General features: G+C 44.5%; 2 protein-coding genes across 2 annotated transcripts; one reads left to right on the top strand and one right to left on the bottom strand.

Moving 5' to 3' along the window:
- Positions 1 to 1,490: 1,490 nt before the first annotated feature.
- Positions 1,491 to 4,369, top strand: LOC147322611 (uncharacterized). The gene is made up of 3 exons (XM_086307115.1): positions 1,491 to 1,634; positions 2,608 to 3,204; positions 3,556 to 4,369. Exons 1-3 carry the CDS (start codon positions 1,617 to 1,619, stop codon positions 4,231 to 4,233), a joined length of 1,293 nt encoding a protein of 430 aa, XP_086163241.1. The 5' UTR covers positions 1,491 to 1,616; the 3' UTR covers positions 4,234 to 4,369.
- Positions 4,370 to 8,025: 3,656 nt separating this feature from the next.
- LOC147322612 (kinesin-like protein KIF1B) lies at positions 8,026 to 9,235 on the bottom strand. The gene is made up of 5 exons (XM_086307144.1): positions 9,024 to 9,235; positions 8,792 to 8,925; positions 8,630 to 8,691; positions 8,390 to 8,535; positions 8,026 to 8,211 (listed from the first exon to the last, which is right to left on the bottom strand). The coding sequence occupies exons 1-5, from the start codon at positions 9,045 to 9,047 to the stop codon at positions 8,026 to 8,028; spliced, it is 552 nt and encodes a 183-aa protein (XP_086163270.1). The 5' UTR covers positions 9,048 to 9,235.
- Between the last annotated feature and the right edge of the window lie 10,720 nt (positions 9,236 to 19,955).

The following is a 19,955-nucleotide window of genomic DNA, read 5'->3' on the forward strand; positions in this document are numbered from 1 at the left end:
CAGGTGGCGGTAATGCGCCTTAAAGCTTTAACCGCCAAAAAATACAAGAGCAGAAGAAGAAGAAGCCGAGTTCCCGCTTTATGGCGTTTTTCTCTCCGATTATTGTCAAGACTGATTTAAAGGTAAGCACCGAGCTAATATTAATCCGAGTCTAGTTAATCTTGAGTTTAGCTCCTGAATGAGGCTTTCTGTTGCTCTCCTCGGTGTCTCTTCTCAAGTTTTTGTGAACAAGTTGGAAAAAAAAAATCTGACTAAATTGACTCAAGCTGCTTTAAACTAATTTACAGAAAGATATCAGCAAAAGGTTGTGAAACACAGAGAAGAAAAGAATTTTATTAGAAGAAAGCTTTTAAATGAGCTCATTGTAATCAGAGTTTGTGTTGTTTTATTAGTCTGTTATTAAGGCTACTTAGCATCTCTGTGGCACCTGCACAGCTTATGAATGCAGCTTGCTAACTAAGCTAGCTAGCGCCACCCTTCTTCCATATAAGGTCACTTCCGGCTCCAAAAGACCCAACATGTTGGCGGTAAAAGTGCTATAATGAAATACATTTATGAGAAATGTAAAAATAAATGTGTTCCAGGCTAAAACACAGCTGCCTTTATCAGCGCAAAGTTGTGATGAGGCTTACTCAGATGATGGCTCAGATTTCTACACCCACTCGGATATACAGATGAAATCAAGACAAGTACATCAATACAAAAATTCACAGGATTGTTCAAAAAATAATAAATTGCATGAATATAGGAAATCTTCCTCTCAGTGACTGAGTTGTCTCATTGTGTCCTCATTTTTTATAAATCAAGGCCTGAGTAACCCAACCTTAAGTGTTCATTAAGGTTTTTGTCACATAGATAGAAAATAAACTCAGAGATTAAGCGGCTGTTATAAACAGAGTGATTAGTTTATGTAAAAAATGTAGTTTGTTGTTGTTCTGGTTTACGTGCTGAAAATGGTTTTATTTGTGTATGTTCAATGTGTTAGACTTGTACATAGTTAAATATATGATCAAATAATGTTGAATCCTGGATATGGATTTGTAAGCAATGAAATTTGAAATAAGGGGGTAGGAACAAGAAAACTTCATCCTACTCCTTTTCGAGCACACACATTCTGTAGACATAGATATTTACATGAAAACTTGATGATTTTTAAGTTTTGTTATTTTTATTTTTTTCTGTTGTTATTTCAATTATATTTGCATGTTTGAAATAAATTTTATCTATCTATCTATCTATCTATCTATCTATCTATCTATCTATCTATCTATCTATCATTTCTCACGGCACACGTATATTGTCGGGTTTTTTCTTGGCCAGGGCATATTTTAAAGAGGAATTGCTCTCCTGGTACTGGTGTGCCATACTGCTGAATTTGGTATCGGTGTTCAAACCTTTTGTGTTTGTTTCAAACAAGTTGTCCACCCAAGGAAGCTAAAATGTGTTCTGTGTGTTCTCAGATGAACATATAAGACACTTTGACTCTTCAGTGCAGTGTGGAGCTTAACAAAGTTCTGTTTTGTGTCCCAGCTGATCAGGAGGAGGAGAAGAGTCTGACGGAGCAGCAGAGGAAATTTCAGCTACTTGGACTCAGCTCAGCCACTGCAGAGAAAACAATGAGCTCAACACAGAAGGTGACAGATACTAGTGTTAAGAAATACTCCATTAAAAGCTGAAGTACTGATATGTATATTTTATGCTAAACTAAGTGAACCTTGTGCAATATTAATGTAATGTAGAAATAATGTATACAATGTATACAATGCCTACATCTTAGACGGTGACGTTGCCTCTAAACATCAAAATGAGCAGGAAGATGTTAAAGTGGGATTCAGCAGGATTCAACCCTAAAATCAGCTGTAGTGGCTCAGTGTGGGGAAAAGGGTCACAGCTCACAATCATTTCTATTGAGAGCTCCAGTAGATTTTTTTTAATGTACAGGCTGTGATCAGCTGACCTGCTGCTCTCTGTGAATTCATCCAGATGTCTGCAGATGTTTCATGAGTTGTCCTGGCTGATTTCCTTTCTCTACACTGACAGTACACTGTCTTTATATTAGACACTAAACTGTTGGTATGTGGGTGGAGCTCAGTGAATGAATGTCAGCATCATGAGCTTAAGTTTAAGTTAATCTCTGCTACACTTGATGTAATCTAACTCTGACATGAGCACCACAGTCACTGTGCACCAGTCACACACTGTTCTTTACTTAAATCCATCACATTACAGTAAACTTGCCTGCTTATCCTGCACTAACCTGCAGAGGATTTTACTGCAGTCTTTACATCACATTGTGAGACAAACTGCACACAAACAGTTTGTGTGTTTACTGATGTTTGTTGGGCTGATAGAATCGCTGCATTTGAAATTACCTGCCACGTAAAAAATATTACTCCATTTATTCTCGCTCGTCTTCTGTATTGCTAACTAGATGTTGAAATACCGCGACCGCAACTTATCAGCACCTGCAGTCGTTCAGGTTCTGGTGGTGTTTGGTGCCACACTCCACCTTCAGGTTTAAAACTAGTGTTAATGGAGGGAGTTTGAAGCTTCAGTTTGTTCAATGACTGCATTTCACTCACTGACTCTGTATCTCTGTCACTGCAGGACCAACATGGACCGAGAAGTCAGCACTCTCAGGAGGCCGACAAACCTCACAGAAGCAAGAGAGAGAAAAAATACACCTGTGACGAGTGTGGGAAGGATTTTACCTGGAAGTTTAAACTAAAACAACATCAGCTCATCCACACTGGAGAGAGACCGTTCAGCTGTGACTTGTGTGGAAAGTCGTTTTCCTGGAAGAATTCCCTGAAAAGACACCAAGTCGTCCACAGTGGAGTTAAAGCTTACAGCTGTGATCAGTGTGGCAGAGCTTTTACTCGAAGTAGCCACTTGCAGAGACATCTAGTTACCCACTCTGGAGTTAAGGCATACAGCTGTGACATCTGTGGAAAAACCTTCAGCCAGCTATGGAGCCGAAATATACACCTACGCATTCACTCCGGAGAAGATGTGTACTGGTGTGATCAGTGTGGTAAATACTTTACAACAGACACACAGTTACAACACCACATGTTTACCCACACTGAGGAGAGACCTTATCAATGTGACCTGTGTGAGAAGACTTTTAAAACTCCACAGTACCTGAGAAAACACCAACAGATCCACACCAGAAAGAGACTCTACAAGTGCAGTTACTGTGAGGTTTGTATTTTTATTTTATTCTTGTAAGTTCAGTCTGACTGTTTGGAACAAGTCTGCTCATTAAATTGTGTTAGCATGTTAGCACTTCTGCTGCACCGAAGAGTAGCTCTGAGCCATTATTCAGGTTTTCATTTCATTTAAGTGTAAGTCAGATGTTACTGTAATATTAAATAAGTATTGCTGTAGTATTATGGTGGTAGTATTGTAGTTATTGTAGCCCAGTAAACTGAGTGTGTTAATTGAAACAGTAAAATGTAATTGGACGTCTGCAGAGATGCTCTTTATTTCAGGCGACTTTCAGGATAAAAGTGTTGAAGGACTGACTTACACTGTCTTTGTGTCTTTGTTTAGAAGCAGAGCGACACAGATGGATCCATTTCTCAACCCTGTCATCGCTGTGGTGGTGGGAAAGACTTTCGTTGTGACATCTGTGGAAAAACTTTCAGTCACCAAGCCAGCCTAAAAATACATCAACGTAAACACACTGGAGACAAACTGAAATACTGCAAAGAATGTGGGAGAAGCTTCCCCACATCAAGTGACTTAAAACAACATGAACTCTTTCACAGTGGGGTCAAGAAGCACCTCTGTGATCAGTGTGGGTCATCCTTCACCACTGCAAGTCACCTTAAAAGACACAAACGAGTCCACACAGGAGCGAAACCATACAAGTGCAGACACTGTGACAAAAGCTTCTCACGTTCAAGTAATCGTAACGAGCATGAACGTACACACATGGAAGGAAACTACAGCTGTGAGCAGTGTGACAAGAGCTTCAGTAATCTCAGTTCATACTCTGCACACAAACGATCCCACGTTACTAATAAACTGTTTCACTGTTACCACTGTGCCAAAACATTCACTTCATCATCTGCTCTGTGCAAACATCAGCGCGATCACGCAGGGCTGAAATCATTCCCATCACAGGATCAGAGTGAATCTGAAGAGAGAGAAACATCCTCTGGTTTCAGAGTCCAACTTAAAACCCTGGAGATCAGGCTCCACAGAGTTCAGGTCGGCTCTCCTTAAGTTTAAGTTAAAGTTCAAATGAGGCTGTGAATCAAACTTCCTGTAGTTCCATTTTAATCTTTATAAATTGTTCTTCTGTTTGTGTTCAGTCGTTACCTTTTTTTTTCAGTGGTTGGATTAAAAATCAGTTTTCTGTTGTTTAAGTTTTTATTGAATGTATTTTGTTAAATGAAGTTAAAATATTGTTAAATAAAGAATTGTTTGAACGACAAAGATTTTGAGCCATGATGTCATTTCCTGTATTTCAGAGTAAAGACTGAAGTGACAAATGGAAACATGTTTACAGTCATGGAATAAACACTGATGGGTCATCTGTAGGAAGTACTATTGCTGACCTGACAGACTCGACCTTGTTTACAAAGAAAGAAAGGAACTGATGACATGTGTCAGCAGAGGCTTTCAGGGTTGTTTAGAGTAGAGCTGATAGTCTTAAAGAGAACACGGCGATTATGACAATTTAACACAATGATCTGAGAAAAATATCTGTTTCTTTCATTTTTACTGTATTCTGATCAAATTTCCAACATTCTTTTAACATTTCAAAAGAAATTGTCTTTCTTCCACTTTCACACTTGGCCCTAAAAACACCAACATCCGTGCATCACCCTTGTGTCAGTCTAATGAACCTAACATGTGAGTGATACATAACACACATTCACACTGGCTGCATATATCAGTCCGGGGGGGCAGAGCAGAACTCTGTATGAATCAGACGCGCTCACATATTCAGGCTTTCCAGAGGCGTTTACCATCAGAAGAAGCAGAACAATGAATCATCAGCACCCTGCAGAAGAACACAGCAAGCAACAACTCTAACAATAAAGACGTGCTGGAGCCAAAAGATGCAGATAGCGAGTTTTAAACGATAACGCACAGGATCAAAGGGGGAGAGGGTAAAAACCCACTGCCTCCTGAGATAAAGATCAGCAAGTCAAGCTGGCAGCAGACGACACAAAACGCTCTCTGGAGGAGGCGGCGACTGTGGAGCAGGCCGACGGAGAGGCGGATCGGCAGACAGGAAGCTCCCGGGGTCCCACAACAAGATGTTGCGCGTCAGACTGGAGCAGGATATCCCCATGTTGGTGACACTGCCCATCGAGGTACAGCCCAACTTGGCAAACCAACCCTTCCCTTTCTTGGACACCACACTGGCTGATCTGGGCATCCAAGACTGAGTCTCACTCCGTGTGGGGACGTTTTTTTGTTTTTGTTTGTTTTTTAAGAAGCAATCATGTGTATATATTCAGCTCAGAGCTGAAGGAGAGGGTGGTTTGGGTTGACAACAAGAAGACCCATCCTAGAGGTACGGCGGTGGGATCCAACTGCAGGGATGTGGTCAGATGGCAGTCTGTGGAAATCAGGTGACAGTGAGAGCAACTTGATTTTCCTATTTTGTCCTTCAGATACGAGTGAAAGCCCAGATGCCAGGAGACAAGCAGCTCCAGGAGGTCCTGTACAGCACCGAGGTCCACACTGACCGCTCCTTCTGCTGCACTGGAATGGATATCCTGCCCTGGAAACAGACGTGTGCAGGTCTAGAAGCAGTTTAAATCCCATACTTTTTTGATCTGTGAGGCTCTTAATGTCACGTCTGCAGCCATGAAAGTCAGCTCAGGGTTTCTTGATTCTGATTTTTCTTTGCTGTGTCACATTTAGCTCATATCTGCATTGCCATGCCCTGAAAACAAGCTGCCGGGCTTTAGTCAGGCTCAGGGACAACGGGAGATCTGAGGAGCAACACAATGAGAACAACTAAAACTGAACAAACTTAACATCTGATTACCTTTTTTATTTGTAAGAAAAAGTTTAACATGAATGCGCCAACTGTCCACAGCAAAGCTTATTATGACAAGACTGCTTTTATTCAGTGATGTCAAAGTGTCATCACTTCATACCTCTGAACTGACATTAGATGTATTGCATACCTTGTTAGAATTACACTGTTGAAGCATTTGTAAAAAGCTTCTGTCCTTGTTAATTTATGTTTTAGGATAAGTTTTTGGGCTGTGTAAGGTCACAGGTTGCATTTCTGAGCAGAGTAGTAAAGGTAAAGTAAGTGTTTTCAAAACTAGCCACTCAGCATGTGTACAAACAGTGAGAAATCTCTGAAGAAAACCGTTTGAAGGAGCAAGAGCACACGTGTTTCTCCACAGGTTAAAGCCCGCTTTAATAATCAATATGAATCAAAGACTTCTGTCAACACAAAATAAATGTAAGGAAACACACTTTCCTGTGCAACATCGAGTTTCTATAACTGACGACAAGCTTGGACCACAGTGATCTAAACTCATCCTCTACATTGGAAATGTAAACAAATGTAAATGTGGTTTTTACTGTACCAGAGCAGGGCTGTGTGTGTAGAGCACAGCCAGGCAGCTGAACACTGTATTGTTCTCTTTTTGGTCCTCTTCGAGCGGGAGACGAGCCACCAAAGCTGGCAACACCGGTCAGTGAACACATTCAGTTTTCAGGCCCCTCTTCTGTGGAACCAGCTTCCAGTTTGGATTCAGAAGACAAGATTTCAAGATTAGGCTTAAAACTTTCCTCTTTGGTAAAGTATATATTTAGGGCTGGACCAGGTGACCCTGAATCCTCCCTTAGTTATGCTGCAATAGATGTAGCCTGCCGGGGATTCCCATGATGCATTGAGTTTTTCCTTTCCAGTCTCCTTTCTCACTCAGTATGAGTTAATAGACGTCTCTGCATTGAATCATATCTGTTATTAACCTCTGTCTCTCTTCCACAGCATGTCTTTTATCCTGTTTTCCTTCTCTCACCCCAACCGGTCGCAGCAGATGGCCCCGCCCCTCCCTGAGCCTGGTTCTGCTGGAGGTTTCTTCCTGTTAAAGGGGAGTTTTTCCTTCCCACTGTCGCCAAAGTGCCTGCTCATAGGGGGTCATATGATTGTTGGGTTTTTCTCTGTATCTATGAAGCGCCTTGAGGTGACTTTTGTTGTGATTTGGCGCTATATAAATAAAATTGAATTGAATTATCTGAGGAAGAAGCAGAGTTGGTTTGTTTCCAGCTGAAATCATCCAGGCTCAGGAATTTGAATCGATCCACATCATTTCTGCTTGAACTAGAGAACATGAGTGTCGACTTACATTTGGTCTGTGAGACACATGTCATAGTGACAGTATTTGGGTTAATATGGCATTACTCACCCTGGTCGCATTTCTTCAATATCAGGCACCAAGTTCAGGAACTCGTTCTTTGCAGCCCGCGCAAGGTAGGAGGTCTCCAGAGTGGGAACCATCGGGAAGTTTTCACAGTCTGAGCAGGAGGGACTGGAGGCACGTGAGCTGTTCTCAGGGGTCCTTTAACACAAATCACACCAAGTTAGAATCAAATAGATAACCTGTCAATAACCGTTTGCAGATCGAGGTCAATGTTCCTAAAAATATGTTTACTTCTGGCCCATGGAGCCACAGCGCGAGTCCGAGAGAGAGGGGCAGGTAGAGGAAGGGGTGAGGGTGGCACTGCTGAAGCTCGTCACGGATGGATCACGTCCGATCGGTGAGATGAGAGAAAGCTGAAGTGAAACAACAGCAGGATGAGGTAGACGTCAATATAGGAACTCCCTGATGTGACACAGAAAGGCTATTTTTTTATTTCTTTGTATTATTTCTCACCTTGCAGTCACTGATGCTGTTCACCAGCTGCTTGTATTCAGTATTGAAGGTGTGTGTCAGAAGGCGCAGGCACTACAACACAACAGGAACAAGACCGATCAGCTCCGAGCAGAGAAGGAAGAAGGCAGCAACAAGAACGCCCACTAAGCCCACGTTTTTCTCACCTTGGTGGCCAGCTCCTTCTCACGCTTTCAAAGGTGGTGCTGGAGATCTGCGAGGAGACGGAGGTGGATGTGGACAGAGTGCCGGAGCTCACGCTGGGGGACAGAGACTCACTCAGGGACTTGGTGGTGGGAGCTGTTCCCATGGGAGCCGCCTCTCCCAGAAGGTGACGGGTCTTTTCCACCTGGACGAAAGATGGGGGCGAATGTGAGGTGGGGAGAAGAGGGGAGGTTAGTCATGTAAAGTCTGTACTCTAAGAAAAAACTTTTTAGAATAGCACTTTGGTCTTTGAGTTGAAAAGTCATTTTTCCCTCTACGATATTAAACAGATTTATTTCTTTATGAATCTTTTAAGGCCCCACCTCCTGCAGCTGCTCCATCTTCTCCAGCTCCCACTGGTGCTCTAGGATGAGGCTATCTCCTCTGGGCCTCCAGCCGGCCAGGTTCTCCTCTCCACGCACATAAGCCACTGATGTGTCCAGGACCTTCCTCCTCCTCCTCTGCATCCCTGCTCAGGACATGAGCCCTCATTAGGATGAAGCTCTCCACAGAATTATGATAAAACAGCTGCCGTTCTTTAAACATGTTTCATGGCCGCTCACCTGGGCTTCCAGTGTCAGACATCTTACACAAGCTCAGCTCGTAGATCCCAGTCACTCGGTTGCTATAATGAAGCAGAAGTTTTGAACAAGGAAACTTTGTAACAGGGCAGATATCTTTGATTGTGAAACAGAGATGGCCACAGTGCAGCAGCCCAGATTTACCAGTCAGGAGTTTTGGAGTATCCAGTCCCAAAGAGGTTCTTGAGAGAACGGGGTGGGGAAATCTTGGCGTCTCTGGAGTAAAAGACCATGCAGATGTCTTTGGTGATAATGGCAGGCTGGATGCAATGGTCCAGCTGCAGAGAGGAGATAAAAGGTGTGTGTTAGACACGATGACATCAAGAGACTTAAAAACACGTACAAACAGGTACAACACGGCGGAGCAGCGGCTGACCTCCAGATACGCAGATAAGGTCATGTAGATCTTCTCTCCGTAGGGAGTGACGCGGTTGAGCAGGAGGGAACCTTTTAAGGGTGTTTTTATTTGTGCTCCCTGGCCTGGAAATAAACGGTTTCCGATCAGACCTGCTTCATCTTTGTGCCCTTGGTATCTGACTCGCTTGCTCCCCCATGCATTTTAAAAGAATCCTTCTCTTCAGCATGAAGTTCTGGCACAGCTTTAGTGTCTGCATTACATGTACACAAAGACAGAAACATTCAATGATAAAAACACACAGTGGAATAAAATTGTAAGACGTCATCAGTTGATGCAGTTTAAGGACACTTGTTGTTCTGTGCAGTCTCACCTGGAGCTCACGCTTCTAGTTCATGCCATCATGACCAAAGATTCTTCAATTAATAGTTTAAAGATGTCCATGAATGCACTGCTAACTGCTCTTCACCCTGATAAAAATCAACATGCATTTAGAATAAGAAACACTTTTACAAAACCAAAAGCTTCACTGTACTTAGTGATTTATACGTCTACAAAACAGGTTCAGTTTGTAACTGAGAGAGCGGCTCAGTGGTGCTGAATTATATTTCCAATAGAAACACAATTTCATATGTTGTAGTAACATGTTACGGCCCGGCTCTGCTAGGCGGCAGCGGACGTAACATAAACGAGCCCAGAGACCAAGGAGTTAGATAGGAAGACAAACATAAGGTTTATTAACACAACTGAAATCCGTTAGTGAAACAACTCACTAGGCAGCAGAGAAACTTTAAGCAAACACCACGATTAATAACACCAGTAGAGCACTGCTCTACTAAACGTCTCGCAGGAGGCAACACAAAACACAGGCAGAAGGCAAAAGGGAGGGACTCTCTGTACAGTCTGTTCAAATCAACAAGTCCCTCGACGAATGAAGACTCCTCAGCCTTTTATACTATCAGTTAACTGCAGTCAGCTGTGTCACTTGTCATAACTGCAGACAGCTGTGTCACTTGTCCGTCGTACTCCAGGCTCCTGCGGCAGCCAATGGTGTGCGTAGTCTGACAGGCTCGGATCCGCATGAAGTTGGGGCGGGCATATGTCCGGGCCAGCCAATCCCCCGTGAGTCCTGGAGCACTGTAGCTTCCATGGAGGAAGGCGGGGCCACCTGAGGCCAGCGGCCGTAACACCCCTCCCCTTAAAATACCAACTATGTTGGGCTGAAGCCAACGTTACAGAGCATAAACAACAACAAAAGACAAAAGCAGTAAAACATGTTTACAAACGGGACAGACCGTCAGCTAAAACATTTTCAGTCCCCTTTTTGTGGTGGATACTTAAGTTGTATTCCTGCAACAACAGAGCCCAGCGCATAAGGCGCTGGTTGTGATTAAACATACGCGCCAGGAACACAAGTGGGTTGTGGTCGGTGTACACAACAAGAGGTAACATGCTGGACCCCAGGTATACGTGAAAGTGCTGAAGAGCCAACAACAAAGCCAGGGTCTCCTTTTCAATGGTGGAGTAGTTTAACTGATTTTTATTGAACTTGCGGGAAAAGTAACAAACGGGGTGGTTCAAACCCAACAAGTCTTCTTGCAACAGCACTGCCCCAGCCCCGACAGCACTGGCATCAACCTCGAGTTTGAATGGTCGCGTCAAATCAGGTGCAGCTAACACAGGAGAATGGCAGAGGAGGGCTTTTGCACTCTCAAAAGCATCCTGACACTCACTCGACCAGCTAAACTCAACCTTTGGGCTGAGCAGGTCAGTCAATGGCTTTACTACAGAGGAGAAATTCTTACAAAAGTTCCTGTAGTAGCCCACCATCCCTAGAAACCGACGTAACTCACACCTGGTGGTAGGCGTGGGAAACTGTTTAATCACTTCCACTTTGGCATCTATGGGCCGGACCTGTCCACGTCCCACCTCCCTGCCTAAGTACGTCACAGTAGCTTTGGCAAACTCACACTTAGCTAAGTTGAGAGTTAGGGTAGCTTGTGCCAAACGGTGAAATACCTTAGACTGAAAGTTCGAGCCCTGGTCGGTTTGTACGACCTTAGGCAAGCCAAACACTGAAAAGAAGGTTGTCAACGCCTTAACGACAGATCTCGCTGTAATTTTATGTAACGGGACAGCCTCGGGGAAGCGGGTAGCGGCACACATTATCGTGAGTAGATATTGCTTTCCTGATTTTGCTCTAGGTAGTGGACCCACACAGTCTACTATGACATGGTCAAACGGCTGATCCACTACAGGAATGGGACACAACGGAGCCGGGGGTATGACCTGATTGGGTTTACCCGCAATCTGACATACATGGCAACTGTTGCAAAATTTAGAAACATCACGCTTCATACCAGGCCAAAAGAAATGTTTTAATAGTAGCTGGTATGTTTTTGTGATGCCCAAGTGTCCTGACCACTGGCTTTCATGGGCAAGGGCCAGGATCTTCTGCCGGTACGCAGAGGGCACTACAATCTGCTTGACCTTACTCCAATCTGCACCTTCTGCACCTGGTGGAGACCACTGACGCATTAGAACATCATGTTCTATGAAATAGGCTTGTTGCTCCTTTTTGGCTTGCTCAGCACTTACCATACGTTTGAAACAGCTCTTTATTGTTTCATCAGCTAATTGAGCTGCTGACAGCTGATCTCTAGTCAAGGGCAGTACGGAGTCCTTAGGAAATGGATCAGGCTCCTCAGGCGTCACAGAGTCTGGAGGTGACAGAACATTGTTTCTGTTAGTGGGTACATCATTCTCCCCGGAAAACGAGGACATCAACACAGAATCAGAGAGGGCAATATCAGTATCTTTCCGAGCTTGTGCTCGAGTAATTGCACAGGCTGGATACAGCCCAGGGTGCATAGACACATCAGAAGTTTTCTGATTCAGGGGGTTGTCTAAAACCTCCAGACGAGGGAGCACTACCCCTCCTGCGATGTCGTTGCCCAACAGCATGGCCACACCCTCTATTGGCAAGGCCGGGCAAACGGCAACAGGGAAAAATCCTGTAGCAAGGCTAGATTTAATAAAAATTCTGTGAACTGGTCTAGGAGCGTAACCCATCTCTATCCCCCGCAGAACAGAGTTAAAACCACATTCACTTTTAGCAGAAAATGGTAATACACTTGAGAGGATGACAGTTTGAGAACCTCCAGTGTCCCTTAAAATACGCACAGGTTTTAACTCGGATGGGTGGTCTGTTAGCGATACTAAGCCATCAAAAATGAATGGTTCGAAACAGGGGTCAGGCACCCTACCACCACACTCATGGTCCTCGTGACGGGCCTCAGCTTTTACAAAACCCACCCCTTTGGGTGGCCGAGCATGTGATGTTTTGCGTTTTAATGCTAAACAGTCAGCAATCACATGTCCGGTTTTATGACAGTAAAAACATTCACGGTGTTCCCTGGACCCAGACTCTTTAGCTGTGTGGCGCTGCTGCACAGGGCTAACCCGTGGCTTCTCACTGTCAGTAAATGAGGCTTTGTGAGTGAGTACAAACTCATCAGCAAGAACAGCAGCAGATGTTAGTGACGTCACTTTCTGTTCATTCAAATACAGCACAATACGCTCAGGAATGCATTTCTTAAAGTCCTCTAACAAAACTAGTTCGCGCAGAGCGTCATAGTCAGTCGCTTTTGACGCAACACACCACTTATCAAAGAGAACCCCCACAAGATGGCAGCCTAGGCCTACTTTAACATGCTGTTCCAGTACAAAAGAAAAAGTGACAGAGCCTTGAAAGAGTGACAGAGACACTTTTTATGAACTCATCTGTAATGTGTCACCTTTTCTGTAGGATGAAGAAGTGCTTCCCTTCTTTTAAAGTAAATACAGGCTTACAAAGATCCTCTAAACATGTTTCTGAAATAATCCTAAACACAATCATTAAATCAAAAATGCAAGAAACTATTTATTTAATCACTCTTCTTAACTTAATTCCTTAACTTAGTAAAAAAAAAAAAAAAATAGACAAGAACTTTTCTTCTGTCTCACCTCTGTCAGTTTTCATGCTGTTGCAAGAACAGGTGGAGGTGCAGGTGGAACTTTGACTTCAGTGTGGTTTGTATGTGCAGGCAGGAGTCTGACATCTCAGGACAGCAGAGGGTTGTCGAGCACGGTGACTCCTGCTGCGACACCCCCGTCTGACTGTCCTGAGCTCTTGGTCCTCAGCGTCTGCCCACACACTCATTCATCACCATGTCTTTACCCTGCCTGTAAGAAAACCAAGAAAAGGCTAACATTAGAAACAGCCACCAACCAATCCCTTTTACTCCACCACCCAAAAACCAGTGAGAAACACTAGTTAGTATTAACTTGGAATCAAAGTGCACTAATCCCCAGGCTCCCAGCATAACATACAGTCCAACACAAACTCCACAAACTGTCTTGCTTCAGCTGACTTTCCTTCACCTTCTCTCCAAACAATCTGTTGTGCTCTTTTCAGCACAAAGCCACACTCCTGCTCACTGATCCTCACCTCTTTTTAACCTAGTCTCAGCAACTTTGTCCCATAGCTTGCACATCCTTTCCACCTCCATCTTTCTTCCCAGCCAACTGATACATACCTTTTCTCCTTCCTTAAAAGCCAGCCTAAGAAATACGAGTTCATAAACGCCACAGAGAAATAAATCAGAGGAATAAAATGCAAATGATATTGCTTACACTGAACAGCAACACCCAGGTGAGGATTATCTAATGCCAAATTTTCCAAACAATGAAAAAACCGTGCCCTTTGTCTCACCATGTCTAGAGTGTAGAGGTCAGCCAATGTCGCTCGGATCTGCTGCACAGCTTGAGGCTGGTCTGGGAAGAATCTGTCCAGGACTCCAGGTCTGGGGAGCACTTGCTGAACCTTCTTGGTACCAGCCAGGTGAGCGCTGATATCTGGACACAAAACCATAGAAAAAAAAAAGAAAAAAAATGCATCTATTAATCACCTGGATCACCTGTTGAGAAAGAAAAAAGAAAACAAGCAGAAGAGAACAAGAGTAATAGAATAAACAACATCACAATGATATATGGGAATATGACAGTAAATACTAAATATTAAACATTATTGTGCAGCACATAAGATCAACAGAACACAGTGTGCTTTGAGGTAGGAGCCAAAAAGGGTGAAGTTTGTGTGTGTGAGCACCTGTGAGCATGGACGCGCTTGTTTTTTAAAAAGGTTCCTTCATGTAATGATCTGCTAGAGGGTGTGGGGGGGCCACAGCCCCGTCCTCCAGGGCATGAAGCAGGTATGGAGGAGATCAAAACTCCAGACATCCAGAGGCCCCCAGAACACAACAGACCAAGGAAGACCAACAGAGGGGCAGCCGCGCCACTGTCCCAGAAAGAGCTGAGGAGAGTCCCAGATGAGGGCTCACTCAGCAGCCGCGGAGCAGAAGCCAGGGGGAGTTGCAGTGACGCGCCCGTGAGCTCCGCCGGCAGCCAGCCGTGCCTGAGTGACCGAGCCCCAGGCCGAGAGGCCGGGGGCACCCCCACCTCCGAAGTGGCCCGAGCGAGCCCCAGGCTCCAGGCCCCGATAAGCGGCCGCCAAGGAGTGAACCGGTGTGTACCTGGACGCGCATCCCCGGACACAAAGAACCACCAACGCACCGATGTCTGAGGGAGTCCGCCACTGGCAGGGGAAGTGGTGGTAGGGGGAGATAGGCCTCCAAACCTTGGAGGGCCTGAGATGTCCCCAGAGAGGTGGTGTCTGATACCCAACCTGACATATAGACACAGACATACAGGCACACACAGACACAAACATCCATTCCCACCCTCATGCTCTCATATGTACTTACTCCACACTCAACCAACGTGGAGACAGACATAAAGAGACGCTGTACACACGATCACACTCCCCAAGCGTACTCTACAAACCGGGTCTAGGTACCCTTGCCCCTGGAAGGGGGAACTGCACCCAGACCCAGGTAGTGTTACCCTTTTCCCTGCGGTGGGGAGAGGCAGACCACCCCAACTCCGCAGCAGCAGGGAGGCCCCACACTCCAGACCGCAGTCGGACGGCCAACTCCTCCTCCTAGCCCCCCCGCTCCAGCAGGCCGCAGAGAATGGGGGTGAGAGAAGACTCCAAACCTCCCTCAACCCGCTCATTGTAGTGTTGATGCATGTGTGTTCTAAGGTGCATTTAAAACCCAGGAGGGCATGGAGCTACCTGCCAGAGAGCAGCAGGTAAGCGCATAGTCCCTCCTGATAGCCCTCAATGTCTACGTGTATTTAAAATTGAGAGGTGGGCAACGACACCAGGGGTGGGGTGTACATGTATCGTGTATCCATGTATCCATGTATTGTGCCCACCCCCAAGATCCTATATGTATGTGTAATGAGAGTGTGAGTAATGTGAATGTCTAAGTTGTGGGATAAAATTGAGGCAGAGGCAGCCAGAAGGGGACAGAGGGGGGGTAGCCTCCTCTGCACCCTGGTGACACCCCCATACTCCGCGCCCCGCCAGGGAAAGGGGGCCCAGGCCCATCCAGACCGGGGCCCAGTGCAGCAGCGCCTCCCGGCCCCACAGAGCCCGGGACAGTCCACCCAACCCCACCACAGAGAAAACTGCACCCACCCCACCATCCACTCATCTTCCAGACTACATAAGACAATAGACGCCCAGGCTGAGATCTTCCTCCACCTCTCCTGTATCTCCCCCTCCTGCAGAGAGAGTTCCTGAAGAGCGGAAAGCTCCAGAGAGTTGCAGCATGGCCTGGAGGTGTCACTATCACAATCTGCGGGGAGTATGATCATTTGTTATGAAAAAAGAAGACCCAAATGCAGACTCACAGGCTGGCAAGGATAAACTAAAGGCAGCCTGTTTATTTTGGACGGAGAGAATGATATGAAATATCTGACAGGGAACTGAGAAACTCAGAAACCTATACTGGGGGATAACACTAGGAAACATGACCAGTGAAGCTGGGTGACGAAAGGAGAAGATTAAACAATAAACACACAGGACGGTCATTAGGGAAGAGGAGACGGCAGGGACAAATCAGGAGTAATGAGACAGTTACAGCAAAACTCAACATAACCAACAAAATAAAATAGGAAGCACGTGTTTTGATCGCTGGCTCCAGTCTGCATGCTGAAGCTTCCTTTGGTTACAAGATACAGAACCAACGTTAGTGTGAATGAGACTATGAGAATGTTATATAGCATTTGCTCCACTTTGAATTCAGTTTGAAGAAGTAAAGAGACAAACAAACTTAAAAGAGACCATAGGATTAAAAAAACACAGACACCGCAAAAGGACGAAACACGGGCAAGAAGCAAAGTAAACAGAAAAGGAAGCAAGGAAATAGAAAGATAAGATCCACATGAATAGAATAGACAAAATATGAGTGCTTCAAGCAAACTGTGCAGGAATAAAATATAAATAGCAAACAGCAGAAATAAATAACAAATGGGGGAAAATATGTAGGATGAACAGGAACAAAGACACTGGAGAACAAAGTGGTGAGGGTTACTCAGACCACCATTAACTGACTAAATACATGGGAACTGGCAAAGTGAGACGCGGTCACAGAGAGTGACAAGGTACAAGGCGCACAAAAAGAGGGACTGGCAAAATTAGACGTCTATCAGAAGTACAGAATACAGAGACAGACAGGCAGACAGTGAAACAAACATGGAGACAAAACCTGCTACACACAGAGACAAAGCTAACACGGCCTGAACATGAAAGGAAACAAATTTAGACCAGCAACTAAGAGGAAGCACTAATTTGGAAGGGAAATAATACCAGACATATGGTGCACTCTGAATATCACCAGTCTGTTGCAAAGCTAACAGAGAGACAGACAAGCATTCACACCTACAGCTAATTTAAAGATACCACTTCAGCGTCACAGCTGGGTCCTTCTCTGTGTTATAAACGACACAGAGAAGGCCCCAGCTGTGACGCCACAGTAGTTCATTTGTTGACTGATACATCGATGTAGTCTCTCAGGAACGAGGGCGAAATGCCAACGACCGCCTGTCTGTTTTCAGGGCTGTATTTGAAGCCATGCTCCAATCAGGCAAAGTTTTAAGTGTTGCACATTTCGATGGGTTTCTTTCAGCTGACATAGTTTCCATTTGGGTCATGTGGTGTTAGATACCCCAGCGTGTGGTCATAGGGTGAAGAGCCCGGACGATTAGTGGGATTTTAGGTGTGGTGTAAAAATGACGCTGCAACTTTAAAAACGTTGTTGCTTTAAGGATTAACGTACAACCATACTTGGGCTGAGTTTGACACTGGTTCTCTTCAGTAATTAAAATAGCTTTAACACATGATAAGATCAAATGTCAGCTACACTGTGACAGTCGAGGGGCCACACTCAGATATATTTATTCGCTTGTTCTCTTTGTGTGATAAGAGTTTCCATCTGAATTTAACCCCTGTGTGGGGCTGATCTTTCATTTCATTTTATTTCAAGCTCAGATTCTTTGCCTTTGGCACATTTTCTGTGACGAGACTTCAAACCATTCCCACCGTCCTTATTAATCAACATGGTGAAGTGATTCTTCGCAAGGTGATGGGATAGGAAGAGTTTCAGAAAATGAGGCCTTTTGTCTTTATTGGAGAGGTCAGTGCAGACAGGACGGATGGGGGGAAGGCGAGGGGGGAATGACACACAGGAAACGGTGTTGGTCAGACCCAAAGACAGGCGTGGGCAGTGAGGACTCTCACCTTCAGACTCACTGTCTAATCAGTCTGACAGTGAGTCTGAAGACAGAGCAACCCAACACACGTTACTATGTTCATCATCATCATCATTGTTTATTTATATAGCACTTTAAAAACACACAAGGCTGACCAAACTGCTGAACAATAGAAACATAATAGATACCATAAGAATAATAAATACGATACAATAATAAACATAGCGAAAAACAATAAAATACAAGTCAGTCAACCACTGAGTCAAAAGCCAGTGAATAAAAATGCTTTTTCAATCTGGATTTAAAAACCAGCACTGATGTCAATTGCCTAATGTGAAGAGGAAGATTATTCCAAAGCTTAGGAGCCACGATAGAGAACGCTCGGTCTCCTCTCAGTTTCAGCCGTGATTTGGGGACTGAGAGCAACAGCTGCTCAGCTGACCGGAGCGAACGAGTGGGGACATAGGGCTTCAGCAGGTGCCAGACCATTTAAAGATTTAAAAACCAATAAAAGAACTTGAAAATGAATCCTAAATTCAATTGGAAGCCAGTGCAGGGAGGCCAAGAGTGATGTTATCACTAAGCAGGACATTAAATCAAATTAATGAGACACCAAAACAAGAGCTGGAGCCCAAGACAGCCATGAAGTCACAGTGTACACAAATACACAAGAAACACAGAAACCAGCTGGGTGGATGTGGCTCGGGAACCTTCTGTTACCTTGAACGTCGGTGTTTTGAACGCTGGCTGCTCCAGTCTGCTTGTATTTGTCCAAGATTTCCCCTCATATCTTGGTTATGGTTATTTTTTCTTTTATTAAACTGATCACACTCCTGTTCATGAATAGAAAAAAACCCCATCAGTGTATTTTCACTTAAACAAGCAGCTGTTTTTTTTGCATTAAAGTTATATAAAAATGTAACAGTGCAAATTCCTCGCTGACAGTTTAACCAAAAGGCATTTCCAGTGGAAAGTAGCCAACATATCCTCAGCATAACCATGTATAATATCCACAAAACCTGAGAAGGTTGGAGAGAAGGTAGGCGAACTCTGCTGGGATCTGCGTTTAACAAAGTGTCTAAAGACGAAACAAAGAAATCTTTCTGTAAATGTTCAGATGCACAGACTGGACTGAAAAAGAGTGAAAAAGCAGCTAACGTCCAAAAATAAGAAAACTTTGAAAGAACTCCAAAAAAACCTGGAGAACTTTTGCTCAAAAAACAGTTTTGTTTTTTTTAAATTACAAGGCAATCTGACAAAATGTCATCAAATGAGACTCAAGACTTCTGCAGGTCTCTGCCATGACTCAATTTTTTTTTCTTAACGGCAGAAACAATTGTTCCTTTTTTACTTTGTTTCTATTTTCTCTTCTTGTTTTTATCTGTTGAACAACAAACAACATTCATGCTGATTCACATAATATCTTGTCTCTAATCTCTGGGATTTCCTCGTAGCTCTTTGATGCAAAGAACATCCATCAAACGCTCCAGCTTGTGCTCAACATCATCGTGAACGGTGAAGGTACTCTGACGACAAAATACTCAGTCGACCTTTTGGTTGATTTGTTAAAGAACCCCAAAATAGCTGATTACCTAACAAGGTATGCAGATAATTCACAGCTCTTTTCCTGAATAGCTGCTTTAAAACTCTGCTGAAAGCCTTTGTCCATTTCCAGGTATCCCCACTTCTCGGCATGTGTGTCTCAAGTGTTAGGACTGCTGCATTGGAAAGACCCAGACCCTGCAGCCAAGGTGAGAGACGACAAATATGATAACCCACACCAGCTGTGCTTAACTCTGTAAGTTCCCAGTATTCCCTGAAACCATCACGTGTGACACAGTTTACATCAGACGTGATGCAGCTGACGTCAACACTGACCTTCTTGTGGTAACAGAGACTTAAAAAAATAATAATAAAGCAACAAAGTGGGTCGCTCTTTGACAGTAAATTCCAGTGCGGTCCGCTCCAATCTCCTCAGGCTGACTCTCTTCTAGGCTCTCCTGACTGTTCCCTTTACATGCTGATGATGTGTCTTGTAAATCTGGATCCCTTTCCAGCAGGACGCTCCTCTTTTTCAGACAGTACCTGAGCTGCTCTCTCTCCTGACAGTCAGCTGTCCACCTCTGCATGGCCAGTCGAGCCAGCGCCGAAATTTGAGGCAGAGCTCGGAGCAGAGCGGGCAGCCAGGCTGAGCACGGAGCAGAGGTTGAAGGTCGCAAACTGACATCCACGTCTTCCAGAGAGCCCAGACCTCCTGCTGCAAACAGACTGCACCAACCGTTGTCTCCCACCAAG

Source organism: Aulonocara sp. 'chitande type north' Nkhata Bay, linkage group LG9 (genome assembly GCF_057382095.1).
Source record: "Aulonocara sp. 'chitande type north' Nkhata Bay isolate Kocher_YH1m ecotype deep benthic linkage group LG9, A_spYH_male_GT1.1, whole genome shotgun sequence".
NCBI classification, from domain to species: domain Eukaryota; kingdom Metazoa; phylum Chordata; class Actinopteri; order Cichliformes; family Cichlidae; genus Aulonocara; species Aulonocara sp. 'chitande type north' Nkhata Bay.

What these genes read in the sequence shown, in the direction of transcription:
- LOC147322611 (XM_086307115.1), top strand. An exon ending in ACAAGTGCAGTTACTGTGAG is followed by an intron (nt 3,205 to 3,555) that starts GTTTGTATTTTT and finishes GTCTTTGTTTAG; the next exon opens with AAGCAGAGCGACACAGATGG.
- LOC147322612 (XM_086307144.1), bottom strand. Translation starts at nt 9,047, where the DNA reads ATGACCTTATCTGCGTATCTGGAG. An exon ending in CCTTATCTGCGTATCTGGAG is followed by an intron (nt 8,926 to 9,023) that starts GTCAGCCGCTGC and finishes TCCTCTCTGCAG; the next exon opens with CTGGACCATTGCATCCAGCC. An exon ending in AGATGGAGCAGCTGCAGGAG is followed by an intron (nt 8,212 to 8,389) that starts GTGGGGCCTTAA and finishes TCTTTCGTCCAG; the next exon opens with GTGGAAAAGACCCGTCACCT.